At 42.5% G+C, this 22,593-nt stretch overlaps 3 protein-coding genes across 3 annotated transcripts in view; 1 reads left to right on the forward strand and 2 right to left on the reverse strand.

The window, feature by feature from the left end:
- Positions 1-1,442: 1,442 nt before the first annotated feature.
- LOC139645732 (testis-specific serine/threonine-protein kinase 6-like) lies at positions 1,443-2,237 on the reverse strand. Its single transcript, XM_071521535.1, has one exon. It carries the CDS (start codon positions 2,235-2,237, stop codon positions 1,443-1,445), a length of 795 nt encoding a protein of 264 aa, XP_071377636.1.
- A 2,098-nt stretch (positions 2,238-4,335) lies between these two features.
- On the reverse strand, positions 4,336-5,130 carry LOC139645731 (testis-specific serine/threonine-protein kinase 6-like). Its single transcript, XM_071521534.1, has one exon. It carries the CDS (start codon positions 5,128-5,130, stop codon positions 4,336-4,338), a length of 795 nt encoding a protein of 264 aa, XP_071377635.1.
- A 1,620-nt stretch (positions 5,131-6,750) lies between these two features.
- yjefn3 (YjeF N-terminal domain containing 3) overlaps positions 6,751-22,593 on the forward strand; it is a 47,744-nt gene continuing 31,901 nt past the window's right edge. Inside the window, exons 1-2 of the mRNA XM_071521500.1 lie at positions 6,751-6,762; positions 7,277-7,344. Of these exons, the coding sequence (XP_071377601.1) occupies positions 6,751-6,762; positions 7,277-7,344 (80 nt within the window). The remainder of the gene's footprint in view (positions 6,763-7,276; positions 7,345-22,593) is intronic.

The raw sequence follows: 22,593 nt of genomic DNA on the forward strand, positions 1-22,593 counted from the left end.
CTGGTCCATGAATCAATTAAAGATTGCCCGCATCACTAAAATACCTTGTTCAGAAAACCATTTTGGATACCCCTCTCTCTTGAGTAATTAATTGCACAAGTTCAATTTTGATTTTTTTCCCGATTGTTCAGCTGTAATGTTTCAATGTACACTCACTGAGTACTTTATTAGGAACACCTGTACACCTTCATATTCATGCAATTATCCAATCAGACAATCATGTGGCAGCAGTGCAATGCATAAGATTGTGCAGATACAGGTCAGCAGCTTCAGTTAATGTTCACATCAAACATCAGAATGGGGAAAAAATGTGATCTCAGTGACTTTGACCGTGGCATGGTTGTTGGTGCCACACGGGCTGGTTTGAGTATTTCTGAAACTGCTGATCTCCTGGGATTTTCACACACAACAGTCTCTAGAGATTACACAGAATGGTGTGAAAAACAAAAAACATCCAGTGAGCGGCAGTTCTGTGGAGGGAAACGCCTTGTTGATGAGAGAGGTCAGAGGAGAATGACCCGACTGGTTGGAGCTGACAGAAAGGCTTCAGTAACTCAGATAACCTCTTTACAACTGTGGTGAGCAGAAAAGCATCTCAGAATGCAAAACGTTGAAACTTGAGGTGGATGTCACTTTGGTAGCCGGTTTACACTGAGCTAAAAGTTGATACCTACCCAGTATTAGTAAGGTGTTCCTGATAAAGTGCTCGGTGAGTGTATTGTTTTACAGTTGGTAACCTTTGTCTATTGGTAGCCATTTGTAGCAATTACATCTCAACCAGCTGGTGAAGACAATCTCTGTACAAGACCAATGTCTATTGGTCTTTGAGACTCTGGAACACACATGCTTACCTTTGTACATGTAGTCACATTGGAGTATTAAACATGCATCTGCACACTATGACTCTGATCATGAGGTTCAGCCATTTGTACTGTGATTAGAAAAGACAAAATTAGTGAGAATCTATTCTTCATACCACTCTAATTGAATCACTTTGTTTATCTGATGTAGCCCAGCATACCTTCACTATGTTCTGCAAAATACAGAAAAGCTTTAGCAAGTCACAATTTCTGTTTCACCCTCTCTGAAAAAGAGGGTGAAATATTGAAATGCCCATCTTCATATTTTACTACCGATAATAAACATTATCATGACATCATCTTCACAGGGACTGTTGACAGACCTACTATCTAATTTACATATGACATTTGGTGGACACTTTGATCCAAAATGGTACCTTGTTGTTCAACTCACTGAGCTACACAATCACAAATTTAGTTGATCAGGTGATTTTCATTCTACTGGCTGCCATTTAAGTTGATGCATGCATCCTTTCATGTCATGTACCAAACATTTCACAAACAGTAGGCTGTTCTGATTGCACATTCAGGCATATAGCCTAAGTTTTATTGAGTCACAGCTTTGTTATGATCACCGGCCTTTTACAGCCAGGAGTGCTGAGCCACCTCTTGGATGCTGGGCCTGGTACAAGGATTGAAGTGCAGCAAGAAGGAGATGAAGGCTCGACAGGACTCCGGCAACTCCACAACTTCCGGATACTTCACAGGCCTACGTTGGATCTTTGGTAATTTGGCAACATTGGAGTCATCATAAGGCAGACACCCTGTGACCATGGCATAGAGGATGACACCCATGCTCCAAATATCGTGTTTTTTGGGGTTGTATGGAATGCCTCGCAGCACCTCTGGTGGGGCATATGCAGCGGAACCGCAGTATGTCTTGCTCAGTTCAGCGGATCCCATTGCAATCCTTGCAAACCCAAAGTCACTGATTTTCACCTGGTTACCCATCAGCAGCACATTCTCGCACTTGAGGTCTCGGTGGACGATATTGTTTTGGTGCAGATAGCTCATAGCGTTGACCATCTTGGCAAACATGGCTCTGGATTGGTCCACTGGGAATCTGCCGACCTCTTGGATCTTGTAAAGGAGGTCAGTTTCTGCGCACTCCATCACAATGCACAACTTTCTGTCACAGAGCTCTATAAATTCATACACACGGATGATATTTTCGTGTTTCACTGTCTTCAGGATGTCCACTTCCCTGGGTAGAAACCTCTGGACAAAGTCTCGAGGAGCAGTTCTGCGATCCAAGATTTTGATGGCAACTTTGTGGCCATGATTCTGTGAGCTGGCCAGTTTGACTTTAGAGTAAGCTCCCTCGCCTAGCAGTCGCTCAACCTCGTACCCCAACGCAGACAGAACCCTGTTGGTCATATTTTCAAACTGTAGTGTTGCTGAGTTAGGCTATTCTTCAAATTCTGTCTGGATCTAGACCAGTCTGAAGAAAGGTGTGATGTTTCTGCTGCAGAGGACAGTGTGCCACCTCGCATTATGACATCTGACCACAGTCAACATGACCAAGAATGCTCTGACATCATAGATGCCTTACTAGTAAATGACTGACATTCCAAAATAAATGACCATCAATTGGGTATGGAGAGGTATACCACTTTCCATACATAACCCTTAGTGACTCCAATTTTGATATTGTATTTTTAATCATTTTAAGAGCAAAGATTGTGCAAAAATTGCCAGAAATATATTTGTAAGCCAGTCCCACGGTGCCTGTTAGGTGTGCAGCATCAAATGTTGCTGTAGCTGAAGTTCCAGTCCTGTAATCAGGATAACCACATCAATCACCAATGAAGAACAGATCCACTACTGCTACGCTGGGGTAGCTGTCTTCATTAGCATTTCCCAAACTAATAAATTCCACAACTACTACACAAAAAACTGCTCTGCTAGCTCAAGCCAGTTGTAACTAAAACATTTGCCAACAAAAATATAATTTTTTTGTCAGCATTAATTAGTCTCTGCAGTTACAAACACACACTGTGACATGAACACTGGACAAACGAGCTTCACTCAATATAAAGTGAGAGACTGCTGTTTCCTTAGCATTGGGCAAACCTAATTATTCAAAACCCTTTACACAAAAAAAAAACTGCTTTACTAGCTCAATCTAGTTGTAACAAAAATATTTGCCAACAAAAACATTTGTTATGAACACTAGGCAACAAAAACACCATTCCGTTTCTCTGGGATAGAAGCACTGTTCAATGCAATGCAACCTAAGTGGAAAAGAAAACGATGTGCAAGAAATATGTTTGTTTTTGGATTTTTTTTCCCTGCTCTATCAAGTAATAATAAAACTAATTTTAACCTCTCTCTCATGCGTGTTTGTATTTATTCATGATGTTTAATAGGGCTGAATGATATTGACAAAAAATCGAATTAAGATTATTTGACAGAATATTGCAAAGGCGATTTAAACTGCAATTCATATCATCACAAGTTTTTCTAGTCATACATTTTTTAGAAATTTAAAATAGTTTAAAGAAAAGTGATTTTGTAAAGAAAAGAAAATAGATGTCACTGTGCAGAATTTACTGAGTTTGACTACGATGAAAGGTTTCCACCAATACTCTAATTGATTCATGGACCAAAGATTAGCCGCAGCACTAAAATACCTTGTTCAGAAAAATGTTTTGGACACCCCTCACTCTTGAGTAATTAATTGCAGCCTCAGCTATTTGGAGAAGTTCATATTGCAATTTTGTTTTTGTTTTTCTATTAATTGTTCAGTTCTAATGTTTAAACATTGTGTTACAGTTGGTAACCTTTGTCTATTGGTTTTTGAGACTCTGGAAGTGAACACACATGCTCACCTTTGTACATCCAGTCACATTGGAATATTACACAATCATCTGCACACTATACCTCTGATCATGAGGTTCAGCCATTTGTACTGTGATTGGAAAAGACAAAGCTGGTGAGAATTTATACTTCATACCACCCCAATTGAATCACTTTGTTTATCTGATGTAGTCATGCATATCTTCACTATGTTCTGCAAAATACAGAAAAGCTTTAGCAAGTCACAATTTCTGTTTGAAAAAGAGGGTGAAATATTGAAATGCCCATCTTCATATTTTACTACAGATAATAAACATTACATCATCTTCACAGGGACTGTTGACAGGCCTACTATCTAATTTACATATGCCATTTGGTGGACACTTCTATCCAAAGTGGTGCCATCATTGCGTATCATTTTAGCATGGGTGGCCCCAGTGGGATTCAAACCCCCAACCCTGACAGTGTTAGTGCATTGTTCAACTCACTGAGCTACAAGATCACAAATTTAGTTGATCAGGTGATTTTTATTCTACTGGCTGCCATTTAAGTTGATGCATGCATCCTTTCATGTCATGTACCAAACATTTCACAAACAGTAGGCTGTTCTGATTGCACATTCAGGCATATAGCCTAAGTTTTATTGAGTTACAGCTTTGTTATGATCACTGGCCTTTTACAGCCAGGAGTGCTGAGCCACCTCTTGGATGCTGGGCCTGGTACAAGGATTGAAGTGCAGCAAGAAGGAGATGAAGGCTTGACAGGACTCCGGCAACTCCACCACTTCCGGATACTTCACAGGCCTACGTTGGATCTTTAGTAATCTGGCAACATTGGAGTCATCATAAGGCATACACCCTGTGACCATGACATAAAGGATGACACCCATGCTCCAAATATCGTGTTTTTTGGGGTTGTATGGGATGCCTCGCAGCACCTCTGGTGGGGCATATGCAGCGGAACCGCAGTATGTCTTGCTCAGTTCAGTGGATCCCATTGCAATCCTCGCAAACCCAAAGTCACTGATTTTCACCTGGTTACCCATCAGCAGCACATTCTCGCACTTGAGGTCTCGGTGGACGATATTGTTTTGGTGCAGATAGCTCATCGCGTTGACCATCTGAGCAAACATGGCTCTGGATTGGTCCACTGGGAATCTGCCGACCTCTTGGATCTTGTAAAGGAGGTCAGTTTCTGCGCACTCCATCACAATGCACAACTTTCTGTCACAGAGCTCTATAAATTCATACACACGGATGATATTTTCGTGTTTCACTGTCTTCAGGATGTCCACTTCCCTGGGTAGAAACCTCTGGACAAAGTCTCGAGGAGCAGTTCTGCGATCCAAGATTTTGATGGCAACTTTGTGGCCATGATTCTGTGAGCTGGCCAGTTTGACTTTAGAGTAAGCTCCCTCGCCTAGCAGTCGCTCAACCTCGTACCCCAACGCAGACAGAACCCTGTTGGTCATATTTTCAAACTGTAGTGTTGCTGAGTTAGGCTATTCTTCAAATTCTGTCTGGATCTAGACCAGTCTGAAGAAAGGTGTGATGTTTCTGCTGCAGAGGACAGTGTGCCACCTCGCATTATGACATCTGACCACAGTCAACATGACCAAGAATGCTCTGACATCATAGATGCCTTACTAGTAAATGACTGACATTCCAAAATAAATGACCATCAATTGGGTATGGAGAGGTATACCACTTTCCATACATAACCCTTAGTGACTCCAATTTTGATATTGTATTTTTAATCATTTTAAGAGCAAAGATTGTGCAAAAATTGCCAGAAATATATTTGTAAGCCAGTCCCACGGTGCCTGTTAGGTGTGCAGCATCAACTGTTGCTGTAGTTGAAGTTCCAGTCCTGTAATCAGGATAACCACATCAATCACCAATGAAGAACAGATCCACTACTGCTACGCTGGGGTAGCTGTCTTCGTTAGCATTTCCCAAACTAATAAATACTACTACACAAAAAGCTGCTCTGCTAGCTCAATCCAGTTGTAACTAAAACATTTGGCATCAAAAATATATTTTTTTTGTCAGGATTAATTAGTCTCATTAGTGGCTCTGCAGTTACAAACACACACTAAGGCAGAATTTTCCCTGTAAGATATGTCCCTGTGCAAGAAGGTTTGGTGATCTGCTACCACATTGACCAAATCATATTTTTCAGTCAACAATTATTGTTAGTTTATGAGGTTCCATTCAGAAGCCTTCAATCTTTTCTAGCAGCAGTTCTTTTTTTTTTTTTTTGGAAAGGAAGGCACTCCCTAGGTTTAAGCTGCAATGACAATTTAAATCCTCTGGGTGGCAGAGTTCACCAACAGTCCTCCAAGCCCCCTGCACCTGTATCTGCCTCCAATAGGTAGGAAGGAATTCGGCATCCCAACAGGTTGATTCGAATAGCCCAATAGGAAAACAAAGACTTAAATGCTTGTTTTTTATGCAAACACAATGAAAATGTGGTGTTGTAATGAGTGTAATGAGTGGTCATGAACTCTGAGCAAACTGGAGAGAGAGAGGGAGAGATAGAGTGAGAGAGAGAGAGAGAGAGAGAGAGAGAGAGAGAGAGCTTTATAGAAGAATGTGAGCCATTGTGTGTTGCCACGACCCACTTAGGACCTTCATTCCTTGGCAGCCACTGATTCTCACTGTGATACATATTTTGTGTGTGTGTGTGTGTGTGTGTGCGTGTGTGTGTGTGTAGGCCTATGTGTATTTATATGTCCGCATGGAATTGTAAGTTAGTGTGTATTCATGATACAGTAGTACAGTGAATTTTTTTCTTTCATGTTTTTTCTCAGCTGCCCCAAATCCATATCAGATCAGTCAGATAAGTCCATTCATCAAATCCCATTCATATCACCCATCTTTCATCCTTTGTGTTGCACAGACACTACAAATTATTGCCACATACTCAGGTATTACAGGGTTATTATCTCAGTTTTGTTAATGTGTTTCATTTACCTTCCCCCATCAGATAAAGGTGTTGCTGTTGTGTGTTTGTTATTCAGTGAGCAGTCAAGTGTTTCCTCACTCTGGTGCTTGCTCTAGATTCTCCATCAAGGGATCCTTTAGCCACCATGGGGGGAGGAGTATGTGTGCTTGTGCGTGTGTGTTTGAAGGGAGGTGGGGGGTGGGTGGGTGCACCCTGGCTGCCTGAGCGGCGATGATCACGGCAGCCTGAGCCAATCAGCAAGCTAGCACCATGCCTCCCTGATTCTTAATTGGCTGGCTGTCCCGGCGAGCGCAGCTGATACACAGAGCCAGCTGGTTTTATCAGAGAATGAGCCGGGGCCACAGTGAGAAAGAGACAGATAGACAGAGACAGAGACAGAGCGAGAGAGGAGGGGAGAAAAAGAGATACAGAGGCAAGATTCAGAGTCGGGAACAGCCAGTAATTACCTTCCAGGGTCTGAACCAATCAAGAGCAAGAGAGAGAGAGAGATAGAGGGAGAAAGCCCATTTAGATTCCCAGTCTATTCCTGAGCAGAGAGATAGACAGTGTGTGTATTCGGTCAGAGTCAGAGAGAGGGAACAGGAGTGTTTTCTTTGGAGCGGTGCAGCTCATCCTTCTCCTATTTGCCGAATCCTGCTGGGTGAAAACAGACGGACAAGATGAACCACAGCCCAGCTGAAGCAGACTCTGAAACCATCGAACCACTGCGTTACCTCAGGTAGGCACCTGAGAGCAGGACCTCAGATCTACTATGATGGGTTTCTGTTGCATCTCTCTCTCTCATGGTTTCAATTCTATTCTATTCTATTCTATTCTATTCTATTCTATTCTACTCTATTCTACTCTGCTGTGTTCTTTTCTTTTCTACTCTATTCTACTCTGTTCTGATCTGTTCTGTTATGTTTGGTTCTACCCTATTCCATTCTGTTCTGACCTGTTCTGTTCTCTTCTGTTTTGCTCTATTCTGTTCTGTTCTACTCTACTCTTGTTCTGTTCCGTTCTGTCCTGTCCTACTCTATTCTTCTCTATTCTGTTCTGTTCTGTTCTGTTCGACTCTATTCTTCTCTATTCTGATCTGTCCTGTTCTATTTCTGTTCTGTTCCATTCTGTGGATTTAAAATCACACTAGTTCACAAGACTGCGCGCAAATCAATACACAGTAGGAGAGAGAGAGAGAGGTGGCGGCAGGGAGAGACAGAGGGGCACGCACCGGTCTTCTCGCTGGAGGTTGTGCTGGTGTAAAGACAGACACACAGTGACACTAGATCAGACTTTTCAGGCAGCATATACTGCACATATGAAGTTGTACTTTTTGTGCAACAGCTATCATAACCTGTGGAATGTAACTCAGTGACCGCTGCCTCCTCTATTCACCACACTGTCTGTTTAAACCTGAGCATGTTTGTGAATGAAAGAGAGAAGAGAGGAGTAAGATGCGGATGCCTGAAAGAGATATCAAATATTTAAGTTGAATAGCTTGACAGATCCCACTTAATTGGCAATGTTGATGATAATGATGATGAGGATGATGATGATGATGGCCATAAAAATACCTTGGTCTATCCCCAGGAATTCCTATCATTCTTTGCCAGTTTTCGAAGTCTTCCCCTGCTCTTTTCCCCTCCAGTGAAGCCGCAAATTGAATTACAAATATAGGCTGTGTTATTGAATCAGCGAGGCCCATGTTTAATTTGGCATTATCAGGACCCAGGCTGCTGACTATACCCCAAGCCTCATCTGACTATCTTGTAGATCAGACGTTTAATCAGTTTGTTATGCATGCAAGGGTTAGTGTGGTGTACCTGCTCCTGGCTGTCTCTGGAGCACCACAGGGTTTCAGACAGAGGGAGAGAAACAGAGAGAGAACGTATGGGGAGTGGGGGTGAATTTAAGGGATGCTTGTATGTGCAGCTGTGTCCTCATATACATGCACTAAAATAAGGTAAGCAGTTTTCCCTCTCATGGACACAGACAGGCAGACAGACAGACAGACAGACAGACAGACAGAACACACACACACACACACACACACACACACACACGCACACACACACACACACACACACACACACACACACACACACACAGTAGACACATAAAACCCCCCATACTGACAGTGAAGGGTGTTAAATTATATAGTGTGAGCTGCCATATAATGGCAAGATTACAGGTTTGGACGCAGGGAGGATTTCTCTTTCTGTCCTTAATCCAAATGGGAAGTCTTGTCACTCACAGGAAGCAGCATTGATGAGTAGTCTAGTTCCATCATTGCACTTCAAATTGAATGATGTGCTTAAAATGTTCAGCATGTAGCCAATTCTCTGGTTGATAATTTAAATATATAACTGATTCTGTAAGCCCTGTTTATTGGATGGATTTTGTATTATGGATGTACATACCTGAAGGTATGCGCATATGTCTCCATGAATCATATCAGTTACTCACATGAAGAGCCTTAGCTATGCCTCATCTATTTACAGCAAACAATTCTACACTCACAGTCGTGCTTGGTCATTTAACCGTGCCAATCTCCTGATACCCATCATTGTCTCCGTGTCATTGCCATGTTTATCTGTGTATGTACCTATGTATTAAATTTATTCCAGACGCTCCTTTTTGTGCTCTTCTCCATACAGTATATAATTACACTCATTACACGGACTGCTTTTACATTCCTCTCCATGTGCCCTCGATGTCTGAGCAGCTGAGGCGGGCAGATTAACTATCACCCGAGAGGCTTCGCCCCAGTCTCCAAGCTCTGTGATCTCCACAGCTTGATTGGGAATGGCTATTAAATAGAATAACCCTGGCAGTCAATTAAGGCACACAGCTACATACATATATCACAGGGATAACAGATTATGGAGCTTCTACCACCACAGGTGTGTGTGCGTGCATATACATGTGTGCGCACATCCTTGCATATGTGTGTGTATGTGCGGGCACATGTGCATGCTGGTGTATGTGTGTACATCTGATTCCTTCAAATAATTATCCTATGGTTCATTTTTGAAGCAATAATTCACTCAAGAATGAACTGATGTATACATTTTTAGCCATGGTTTACATCAATGTACTTGCCAGCTCATATGCAATCGTCATAGCAACAGGTTTAACCAAGAGCATGGTGACAATTCTGCGAACATGGGAAGATTAGATGGAGATAATTCTGAACCTTGCACTGTAAGCTCTATGCTTGATATAAAAGATGTATTTATGGGAGATAACACTGGCTCCTAGAAACCAATTGATAAAGCTGGTCAGGGATCTGATACAATTATTATAGAACTTAAAAATGTAAAAAATGCATTTGCCAGAAGTAAGCAGAATCCAATTTAGCTAATGCATGAAATTCTCAATAGGTGGCAACCCTGCTGGCTCAGTTTGATAATGTGCAGGCTGTGTGGTTCTGACTGTAGCAGGGTCAAAACTCATCCCATGCACCACTCACTTCTTACACTGCTGTCTGTCTACACTTGAAGATTAAACATAGCAGACTATGAGCTGTCCTTGACACACACACACACACACACACACACACACACACACACACACACACACACACACACACACACACACACACACACACACACACACCAATAGGTAAAAAGGAAAGAAGCAGTGTTTGTGTAAAATATCACAAGCACTGCACTCTCATGACTTTGTGCTTTCGGTCTGGTTTCTGCTATGATGAAGGTAACAGAGTGTGTTGTGAACTTTCCTTTCCCTGGTGATTGGGTTGGGATGAGTTTTTGGGCTGTTACTCTGCTGGATCTTCTGTCTTGTTGCATTAGCGTTCACTCGGATGTATGTGTCACCCAAATTTTGGATGGCCTCTGGGTAGAGCAGACAAAAACACACGTACCAGTGACAGATTGCTGGATGAAGTGCAGGATAACTAGGGAAAGAAAACGCTGCCAGCATACTTTATAGTCCAACAAATATAGTAGTTTCCACAAAATAGATCTGATGGTTGGACTAGCTGTTATCTCTCCCCTTTCCCCATCCGGCCCTTCTCTCTTCTCATAATCAGCTTTTTCTCCAGAGCTTTTTCTTCTTTTGAATGAAATGAATGAGAGCAGTACATAGGAGAATACAGACGTGTTTGTCCCAGAAATTTGTTTGTGGGGAGCAAAAACCTCTAAAGAAGCATTTTGATTGCATGACATAAATATTCAATTACAAATGATATTTGTTTGTTTTGAGTCCAGTGTTTTCGATGGAAAAGCATTAGCATACAATAACTGCACCAGTTCCTGAGAGTATATACCAGGGTTGAGGTCAATTCATTCTTAATTGATTCAATTTAAAATGTAAGGGTAACTGCCATTCAGTAGTTAATTACAGAGCATTTACGCTCAATTATATATCTCTAATAACAATTAAACAAAACAAAACAAAATCCACTCCCTGATTGGTTATGTGTGCCATCACCCAACATCCAATAACTACGAATTAAGAACCATAATTAAGAACCATAATATCCCAACGAAGAACAAGAAAAGGTTCTTGAAAGGTTCTTTGTGGAACCAGAAATGGTTCTTCCATGGCATCACTCTGTATAACCATTTTCAGTTCCAGTTCGCGCCTTTATTTTTCCTGTGTGTATTTTAGTGCAGACCCCGCCCAGCCACTCCAGCCGGTGTGGCGGCTTGTTACCTGCGTACTGTAAGGAGATAAGCTGTAAATGTCAGCAGCGGTTCGGAGCTAAAGGTCAATGCTCTTTAGACACTCTGCTGTTAATTCTTTGTGACCAGAGACATGTTCCTATCTCACCATCACTGGCTGTACTATTGTATCTATTCTTTGCTGCCAACTAACCTCCATGGTCTGCTAAGGGGGAGGGGGGTTGAAAATACCTTGGTACATAAAGAAAAATAGGCTTGTATTGTATCTTTCTATGGGCTCATTGCCATCATTTTTTCACAGCTACCTTGAATTTAGAAATGTTATTCATTGGCAATTTTACCAAGACTGACTCATTATATCATGCTGGATGTAACATCTGCTAGCACAATATGTCATGTTAATTTTACAGTTGATGCTCTGCTAAGTGTAATTAACCTAAGTGAGACACCATTCTCCTTTTTGATCTTTCCTATCTCGTTTATTCCCTCCCTCCGTCTCTCCCGACGCTGATGGCTGTCCCGTGTCTTTTCTCCATCTCCCACCCCTTTTTTGCCCATGACACTTTTCCGCCTCCTGTCTGTCTATCCATTTGCTGGTCTGACTACCTGTCTGTCTGTCCGGTTGGCAGCCTGTCAAGCTGTCGGACTCTTTCTGCTCTGTCTACATTTGTCCTTCCCTGGCTGCGATGCACGGGGCTTATTGTTATTCGTTGGGCTCGTCTCCCTCCTTCCAGCTCCCTGCCACCAATTCCCATGTTGGCAGCTCCATTTGCCTGTGTGACAGCTGAGGCATTTATTTATAGGCCAAATGTAATGATGGGGGCAGAGAGGTAGAGAAGCAGAGAGGGAGAATGGAGGAGAGCGAGGACAAGGAGCGAGATGATTTGCTACCAGGAAATGGTTCGGCCATAATTTTCCTCCGCCATTAAAGCCGGATTAGCCGTAAGAGCTCTCCATTTACCATGTTTGAAGGGGGAGCGTGTGAGGGAGAGAGGGGTGAAGGGGTCGAGGTGAGGCGGGGTGAGGACTGGATCAATTGAATTATGGGATCTAAGAATGCGGAGTGTGATCCTTGTTTCATATGTGGCATGGTATGGCTGTGAAGTGGCAGATAAAAACAAACTTGCACGTGGTAACTTAAGCACGCATGCAGGCAGACTTACTGTGGGATGGATTACAGTACAATAGGTGAGTGGACAAGACATTCGCTCACACACACACACAAAGACACACACTGCATGTGTCTATCGTAGCGGAGCAGTTAGTCAGGTCAGTGTCCTTGGATCCCTGGAGGGCCTTGGCTGAGCGGTGAGCTTTTGTTTTACCTGTTTGTGCTTGTTTTTGTCAGGTCCTGTTTCTTTTACTGACCACTCCAACGTAGAAAAGCTGTGCTGACTCAGGCTTAAATTAGTCTCCAGGCAGCAGCTTGTCCAGGCATTGTTAATGTAAAACACAAGGGGGCAATTGGAGAGCAGCTGAGGCAGGATTGTGCCTTTATTAGGTCCCCACTGTGAGTCTTTTTGGGGATTTTAGGGGAAAAGGGAGAGAAAACAATATTCTCCCTCAGCCACCGCCCCCCTTGTTAATTTGCTTCATGCTCATGCTAAGAACGGTGGATTTTAGTGCAACTTCTCAAAGCTAATCTTGTTTTACCAGTTGGAATTAACAGTCATGAGGGCAGAGTCTAAACCAAATGACCAGGGAAAAGGCGAGACATTTGCTGCAGAGTGAGTTTGTTTTGTTTGTCTTGACCCAGGGTATTACAGTAAGATTTTGTTATGACAAGCTGTATACAAGGCCTGAAATAATTTAATCCTTTCAACTTGATGACCTGCACAGCACCAGCAGCAGTAGCACAATGCGTGTTTGTGTGTATGCATATGTGTGTCTGTGTGTGTGTGTGTGCGTGCGTGTGTGTTTGTGTGTGTGTGAGAGAGAGAAAGAGACCAACCTGTGACTTCTACTTTGCTGATATAATAGCTGATCATGTGTGCTGAAAATTTGACAGCTGAAATTGGGACCGAAAACATCAATTATTTATGCTGTTTTATTTCACCAGTCCATGTGTGTGTGTGTGTGTGTGTGTGTGTGTGTGTGCGTGTGTGTGTGTGTGTGTGTGCATGTGTTATGGTAGTGATACTTTGTTTACATAAACCAAGGTTGTTTGATTTTTCTTTTTTACCTTCTTTCTTGCCTCTTATTGAGTGTTATATGTATGGCTTACATGTTTTTGCTCTATCCATTTATTCTTTTTACTTTGTATCTTTATATGTCTTTGCTGTGCTTTTTGTTTTTTCTCTATGGTGATGTACTCTATTCCATATAAAATTCTCTTATAAAACAAAATAAATAATAGTTTTTAATTGATAATGCTGAATGAGCGTGCTGAGACCCAGCGGGATACTTTGATGTGTAATCTGGACTCTAATCAGCTTCTCATCTCCTTCACACCTCTAATGACTCTTAGCTTTACAATGAGCTAGAGAGACAGAGAGAGCGAGAGATTGAGAGAAAGAGAGAGAGACAGAGAGAGAGAGCGAGAGAGAGAGTGAGTGAGTGGGTGTTAGCGTGTGTAAGTGCGCGCACACATGCACGTGTGTGCTGGGCCTGCAGGCAAGCTTTGATGGTTAGGCTTTCGTGAAGAAATAGCAGCTAGATGCTCCTTGTCCTTGGAAATTGAATGTGATTGAGATGACCTTCAGAAAATACCCTCTCCTCCGCCTCCCTCATCTTCCTGTTCTTTCTCCTCCTCTTCTCCACTCTCATCTCCCCTCTGAAACACTGGGCTCGTCATCAGGCTTTCTCCTATTAAGAACAAAGGGAACAGAAGAGGTTACAACGCTCTGTGGACTCTGCACTCCTATGAGGCGTCTCCTAACCAAAACAGAACCCATGCATTATTCTTTCAGGCTCCTCACCATCGGCAGTAATTGAGATAGAATTGTACAGTGGTGCTAAAAATAACTTCAACATTATTAAGCTGCAGCAGCAGGTGAGATGAGACATTTGTTTTTTCTTTTTTTGGCAGAATGAGAACTGAGGTGGTACGGTGGGAATCTGCTTTCACGTTAAGTGGAATGAATGTGAATGCGAAGCTGTGCACAGTAAAAGCACATTTAGTACACCGGCTGCACTGGCTGTGTGTTTGGCTGTGTGTGTGTGTGTGTGTGTGTGTGTGTGTGTGTGTGTGATTGATTTGGCAGGATTGGGGTGAGCAGAATATCGATGCTGTCTCTTTGATGGCGGCTGAATGCGCTGGGAGCTTAGGATCTCTTGAAAACCCTTGCTTTTTATTTTCCCTGCCTCCAGGCCACTCACTCTGGTAAATCCTCATCAAAGAGATGGGCGTAGTGACACACACACACACACACACACACACAGACTGACACATACACACACACACACACACACACACAAACACACATACGTACGTACGTACATACATACAAGCAGCAGGATCACTGCTTTAGACAGACTACCCCAGGCCAAAAAGACATCTGATTAACTGAGTGACTGTGAGTGTGTGTGTGCTTGTGTGTGTATATGTGTGTGTGTGTGTGCGTGTGTTCTTATGTTCCCTGATAATATTTACACAGTCTTTAGTGTCTGCAAAGAGGATACAGTGTCATTTTGTGTGTGTTTGTTCGAAATTTTGCCCACCGAGCCAAATTTGGAAAGCTGAGAGGCACGAGGGAGGGAGAAACAAAAAGACTTAGAGAGAGAAAAAGAGAAAGGGATTGTGGAAGTGTGTGCTTGTGCTACTTACTGTATCCCTGTGTGTGTGTGTGTGTGTGTGTGTGTGTGTGTGTGTGTAGATGAGGGTGGTTATACGCAGTTGGGGGTTTAATAAGTAGCTATTGTGATTGCCCCCCTGTCGTCCTCGCTCTTCTATTTCCATGACAACAGTGAGGGTCAAATTTCAACATGGACAGTCAAGGAACACTTCAGCTGGCCCCCGAGTTATTTTTGGGATGGCTCTCTAAAACATTTAGACCTTGGATTTATCGCAGCCAATAATTCGGGCTCATCTGTAAGCTCTCCTGTTCTTCAAAAAAACCTTTGTGTTTGAATTCTGATGAAAACATTTTTAGTGGAATTTAGCTGCAAAGACGGCACACAGCTTGCCATTTCATACAATTTGCTGGTTTATTGTTTTGCTCAAGAGAAAATCATTTTGTTTTTTTATGTACCTGCATCATTGCTTCTCTAAAGCCAGCATGAGCTCTAGTCTTGTCTTGCATTATTAATTTAAAGTGTAGGTGGGGGTGAGAAATTGATTGTTGTGATTGTCTATTGGTTTTGCTCTCAAGCCCTGGCTGAGATTTGTACCCGTGGGACTTAAGGAAATCAGTAAGTGTGCCCGAGCTTGTATTCAATAGTGGTTTTAACACACAGCAATCCATTAAATCTCTTCTACCCAAACAATACTGACAGAATACTCAATCAGGGAGATTTATGTGGCTTAAAGATTTATTTATGTCCAGATTCTTGCAATGGTCCCATCAGTGAATAGCGACTGATAAAGAAAGAGAAAGGCAGCTTAAATCATTTCCTCAGTGGCAATTTATTTCCTTATGTCCTTGTAAGAGGTGATGAATAGACTATATAGTAGACTTTTACTCTCCATCTATCTCTAGCCAGTGTCTTTGCCACCAGTTTATCACCAAAATAGGCATTCTGACTTGTCCACATATCTCGGCCTCGCCTACAACAGTCTCACTGGAGCTTTTGAAAAGCCTCCCCAAATTGGTCACACATATTTGAATTCTCCCCATCCAAATGAACCCCGCAGCTGGAGCCCGGTGCTGTGGGCGACACTTGCCACCTCGCTGACAGGGGTCAAAGCCTTGTGAAGGAACAAGACCGGAATGAAGTCTTCTCATGGTGACAGAATGGGAGCGATGTCCATCAGCCACTTGCCTCAGTACGTCTCCTCCGCAAGAAAATGAGAAATCAATGTGGAGAGAGAGCGATAGAGAGAAAGATGCAGATAGAAAGACACCAACAGACAGAAAGAGAGGGAGAGAGAGAGAGAGAGAGAGAGAGACACAAACAGAGAGAGAGAAAGAAGGGGCCTCTTCAGCGGGAAGAGGAAGAGAGGAGGCGGTGAGAACCAGTAAAAGCATAATAAGATCCAGAGGGGGTGATAGCTCAGCACTCACTTTTCTGTCAGCTATTATCAGTTGTCACTCACATCTGTTTTGTAGCCATGAGTCGCCATAGAAACCAACGGCAGCTATACCCCGGCAAGGGATGCCGACTGACTAACGGACTGTCTGTTATGTGTATATGTGATGTGTTTGTTAAAGATATTAGAAGGGATGTGACGCTGATTTGAGTAGATATACTGATTTATTCAGATTGATCTAGTCATTAAAATAACCTCAATCACAATATATGTATGCGTGTGAGAGAAAGAGTGTTTGTAGTGAAATTGTACTCTGTGTATGCCAATAAATTATTGAAAATGAAATTGAATTTGCGAGGGAGACAGAATAAAGAGAATATAAAAGCGTATAGGACTATAATATCCATTGGAGTTGACTTGATATAGGTGCATGCCCTCAATTTACTTTATTTGCTTTGCTGCTTATCTTCTCACTCTAGTATCTCAACTGTTTATCTCTGCATATGTGTATTTTTGTGTCTGCATGTGTCTGCATTCGTGTCGGTGTATTTGTGAGTGTTAGAATGGAAACTGAGTGTGTATGTGTGTATATGTCTGTGTGGATATGTGTGGGCAGGCAGTGTGCGTGCCGCTAGAGGCAGTCTGGAAGGCTTTCCCAATTTTCAGTAATTGGGTTCACGCACACGCTCTGCTGAGTCTTGATTGTCGTTCTGTTCTGTTCCCGTCCGAGGAATACTGTCACTGATTTTTGATTATGTAAATGGCTGTCTTGTCTTTTTTATGGCTCTCTGTTGTTGTTTGTCGAAGAACACACTGGCTGCCAACACTGTTAAACACACCTCCTCTCTGTTCACTGATGGATTACACAAATACTGATAACAGTTTGCGTCTGAGCTTCATTTTAATACCCCAGCCCAACACATTCGTCTTTTGTGCGCAAACAGTGTGTAAACACGGTGTTTTCAGCCAGTCTCTGCCAGTCTCTGCCTAGCACACAGTTTTGAAAGATGTGAAAAAGTGGGGTGGGGAGCGAGAACGAATCACTCATCTCTGCTTGGAGGCGCTAACGTCTGATTCAAAAGCATTTGATGCTGCAGAAGACAAATACCTGCCTTGACATCACTGACTGAGGTGTGGCAAAAGTTGTGGGAAAACAAAGTTTCAGCCCATAGAGACAATTTTCTGCCCCTTGAAGTGGATATAGGACTTAATTTGAAAAATGATGAAATTAAGTACAGGATTAATGCTATTATATTATCATTATCATCATCATTAGTCATTATTGTCATTATTATAAGAAAGATGTATTGAACACTGATAGCCAGTGGACAGTGGAGGCACAGCAACACACACACACACACACACACACACACACACACACACACACACACACACACACGGATACATGGGAGGGGATGGGATTAATTTTCTGAAATGTTGGTTAATTGATGATTAATTTCTTATTACATGCTTTGGCAATATTGTTTGTTTGTAAACAATCATGCCAATAAAGCACATAGAATTGAATTGAAATTGTATTGAACACTGTCTATTCTATTCTACTTGCTATTCTAAAACACATCCTCTCAAACCTAGGCTAAGAACTACCTCTTTTTCTTCCACCTATAATGAAACGCTCAGTGGAGCTGCTGGGAAATTCTTGCCTCCTGGATGCTTTGATGGACAGTTGCTAAGGCCAGATCCCACAGTGGCCAGTGAGGCAGCGGGGAGGGTGATGCTGAGAGACCGACATCAACCTGGCGAGCCAGACAGAAGATGAACAGACATTCGAAAAAATCTTTGGTCATAGAGAGCCAATCACGCCCCTGGAGAGAGGAGGAGGGGGAAGGAGAGACAAGGAGAAACAGAGAGAGAAAAATGTCAGAAAAAGAAAATGTCAGAGCCAGAAAGACAGAAGCTATACGGTTACACCTGTCATTTCAAAGTAATTTTTGAGATCTGATTCTAAAGTTTGAATTGTATGAGCTCACATCTCTGAATGTGTACACTTGGTCTGAAAATGATGCCTCATGTGGCTGTGTTTATTTAAATATGTGTCTGCATTGCTCGCTCTCCCAGTGCAAAATTCGATTTTTAAGCATCCAGACTTGTCACTCAGTGCATCCTGGCATGATTGGATGAAACATTGAAACAAGCAATGTAATCATAACCAGAGAGAGAGACGAAGAGAGAGAGAGAGAGAGACTCAACATGAGGCTCTCCAGCTTTTGCTTTTCTGTCAACTCACTGTAGGTAATCAGTAAATATGAAGCCCAGGGGTTTCCAATGGCTACGGGAGACTAAAGAGATGAATTTGATGGCACTAAAATTGTCAACACAGAAGGTATTTCTCAGGAGGCTTTATGTAATGCAGACTAGATAACATTATAGATGGACTTTTCAAAGTTTTCTGTGCAGGAAACTTTGGAGTGGGGGTAAGAGGGTAGAGATGTGAGAGAAAAGGAAAAACCTGCAATCCCACTATATTTATGTTACGTAATCTCAGAGTTAAGTGGAAAACTGCTTTCACATTTCACTTCTTGTAATCACCATTAAGTCTCCCTCTCCTCTTCCTCTTTTTCTCTCTCTGTCTCTCACTATAAAGTAATTAGAAGTTGCACTGGAAATATTTCTAAGGAGGCTTTATATAAAGCTGCCAAACACGGCCGATATCCAGTTATATCTTTCAATATTTTTCTGTCTGTGGAGAGGAGGAAGAGAGAGGCACAAACAGAGATTATGTAATCTCACACTTGAAAGCGAAAAACTACTTTCACATTTCAATTTTTAGTGTAGTCATAAAATGATCAGAAGTTGAAAGCCACAAACTTTGGCTAAGAGATAATACATAAAGGACTAAGGTTTGTAGAAATACCACTTACTCTTAGCATTTCTTCCACCAAAAGTTCTAAAATTGGACTTATTCAAGAAATGAAAGCACAGCTAGTGGTTGCACTTTAACACTTACAGAGTTTTATAATGCTAGGTATCCACGAATTAAATGGCACTTATCACTCTGACTGGAGCTTTACTCCATCGATGTATTAAAAAATAACATAAAGGCCTCTCTGAAATCATAGATACAGCTGCACAGGCTGCATGCATATAGTAACCATATGTAGCTTCTGTCATCCCCATGATGACCGTCAGTTTTTGGGGGCAATGCAGTGTGTTAGAGTGCTCACATTACTGTGTTGCGGTAACTAAATTAATGTGTTAGTTTTTCAAATCTTGTAATCCGTTATTAGTAACTTGAAACTCGAAAAATTGAATGCAGTTACTTTTATTTTCCTATTGTTCATTTTTATTAATGCAAATAAAAAAAAGTGAAAGTCCTGCAGCATCTCTCGCAGACAACATGATGCTAATTGAAAAATATTTAAGTATGCGCGATATAAACGAGACTGGTTTAGTCTTGTGTTGTATTTTAAAACAATGATCAATGCCATATTGCTCCAGCATGTTTTTGAAGAGTTACTTTTAATGAAGAGTAACTTTGTAATGTAACTATTTGTGCTTTTTAAGGTAAGTAACAAAGTAAAGCAATTACCCAACACTCATAAACTCTATTGGCTCGGGTTCGGACTGCTTACCCTGTGTGGTAGCTAGAGAAGCAGTGTTTAGACATTATTTTTTACTTAGCCATGGTGCTGAAATGGAAAATCATGACTGCGTGTGTGTATGTGTGTGTTCACACATGCGTTTGTGTTTATATACCCACTGTAACCAAGCCTCAGTGAAATGGTCGATAGACTGCTAGAGCGGATCTGTGAACCGGGAGCTTTAACTTTAGCCTCCTGGCCTCTTCTGCTGCAGTTATAGCTACATCCATTAGCTCCAGTCCTACTCACTAATCCTTCAGTTCACACATAACACTGATACACACATACACGCATGCATAAACACACAAAAACACATAAATACATGGATTTTCACACACTCCTACTCAAATACACAAATGTCTTCACTTGAATCAGTAACCACTGCATCGATAACTTTCATCTCTTTCTTTAGCTTCTGTTTTCAAGCTATATCTCCTTTAGCTTCTGGTTTGTTTATTCCTGCATTTGCTTCAGCCAGGGGATTGGCACAAATTTGGCAGCAACAGTTACATCCCAGCTTTGATCAGTTGTTTTAAATTTAGGACTGTTATGAACACGTGTGGACCCAAACTCAGGACATGGACAGGGTGGTGTTGGTAAGGAAAAGGTTTTATTGTAAGGGAGGATTTGGATGAGGGGCTGATGGCAGGGAATGGGAATCCGGTGGCAGCAGGGGTGAGTGATGATAGGGAGGAGCGGGGCTTGGCGTGAACGTGGGATGAGGGGAAGCGTGGCAGGCAGGGGTAGCTTGGAGGCTAGGAGGTTGCTGGCAGGCAAGCAGGGAGGGAGACAAGCAGGAAGACAGGCAGGCGGTGATGATCCACTGAGGTTGAAACAACAATCTGGCGAAGAACGGTTGAAGAGCCGGGGTAGATATACTGCAGGCAGATGAGCTGATGAGAGGCAGGTGAGCAGACTGGGAGAGGTGATGAGCCGATTGCAGACAGGTGTGCAGGATGAGCAGAGCCGGGAGCCAGGAGAACAAGGAATACACACACAAACAAAACATTGACAGAGAGAGAGACAGACAGGGGAGCACTGGGAACACAGGGAGGGGGAAACACAAGGAAACACTAGGGAATCTTCTGGGGGTACAGCCACGGCCGTAACAAGGACCATTTGATGGTGACTCATTTTCTGTTTTATTTCATTTCAGCTGGCACATCTGTGTGAATAAACATCACACACCACAAACCCTTAAGTAGTAGACATCAGTAGATCTGGTATTCATTGCTCACAGGTGGTGAATGGAGCCAGAGATAGTTTCTTCTAGGATGATGATGCTTTATCAACAAACTGTCATTCATAGTCCTCATTCTGTGTCAAGATTTCCCTCTGCGACTGGGGGCTTCAATATGCATCCACTAATTAAAATTTTACATTTTAGGAATTTGGCTGACACTCTTATCCAGAGTGACTTAGAGAGCAGCGGAATAAACTTCATTTACTAGAACGCCAATAGCAACCAATAGTAAAGAGTGCAAGGATTAGAGACACAGGAAGAAGTGCCAAGAGAGAAGCATAACTTCTTTTTTATGTAAAGAGCGAATAAAGGTTAGTAGAGGAGGAATATGGGAGAGAAGATATGAGTCAGGGGGGAGAGGGGGCAAGTGAGGCACTTCTTGAAGAGATGATGAAAGAAACTTCCTGAGGACAGAGGTCACTTTTGCTCCGTCATTAGCATTATTTCCTCCATGGTCACGCTCAAGGTCGGTGTAATAAGATGAGCCAGACATTGCTGGGATTTAATAATGGTAATCACGTGCTTAGTTATGCATAAAAAATTCAAAATACACGGCGCTGTCCTTGCCTTCCCTGTTTATATTTGTTTCAGTGTGGGTGAGATAATAGCTGGGGTATAGAAAAACAACTTCTGACATCATCTGAGGGGTCAGTGTCTTTTGCCTGTGTATAAACTTGTTGTGGAAAGTAAGGCTTCAATTAAAGGCTCAAAGGATCATCCTTACGTACCTCTTCACCTCTGGAAAGTGCTTGGCATGCAACAGCTTTGCCGTCGACGAGTAGTGAAACAAACCGGTGGGGTAAAACAGAAGCGTTGGTGTTGATTGTGGTGGTTCATGAGTCATATGTGTCTGACCTGTGGAGGGAAGAGCGTCGGAGCCGGGCTCTCTGTGGGGGCTCTCCATCAAGATCCCACCTCTGCAGAGTGAGGTGCACAATCCTGCAGCTCCTTCTGCTCCTCCTCCTGCTGTTTCACCTCCGAATCATCATGGAGGGAGGTGAGGAGGATTAACTGTATACACTCACATGTACACACTCACATGTGCGGCACAGAGACAAAGACAAAGACAAAGACACAGACACACACACACACACACACACACACACACACACACACACACACACACACAAACCCACCAACCATCACATACACCCTGCCTTGCCCCCCAAGCTTGTGACATTCTGGTCTTAATGTATGGGAAATGCCACATGTGCATACATTATAGCTAAGCCTGTCAGGCTGTTTGTGTGAATGCAGTTAGCAGTCTGTTAGGGGGAGAGGAGGAAGAGTGTGTAAAAGCCAGCGGTAGCCTGAGGTTAAGGTTGAACACAAGGACCTTCAGCAGACAAACTCTTCTGTCAGTAAG

The sequence above is a fragment of the Centroberyx affinis genome, unplaced genomic scaffold (genome assembly GCF_046629955.1).
Source record: "Centroberyx affinis isolate AG114_WGS23_722 - 3 ecotype Tasmania unplaced genomic scaffold, CSIRO-AGI_Caff_v1 ptg000893l_1, whole genome shotgun sequence".
Taxonomy (NCBI): domain Eukaryota; kingdom Metazoa; phylum Chordata; class Actinopteri; order Beryciformes; family Berycidae; genus Centroberyx; species Centroberyx affinis.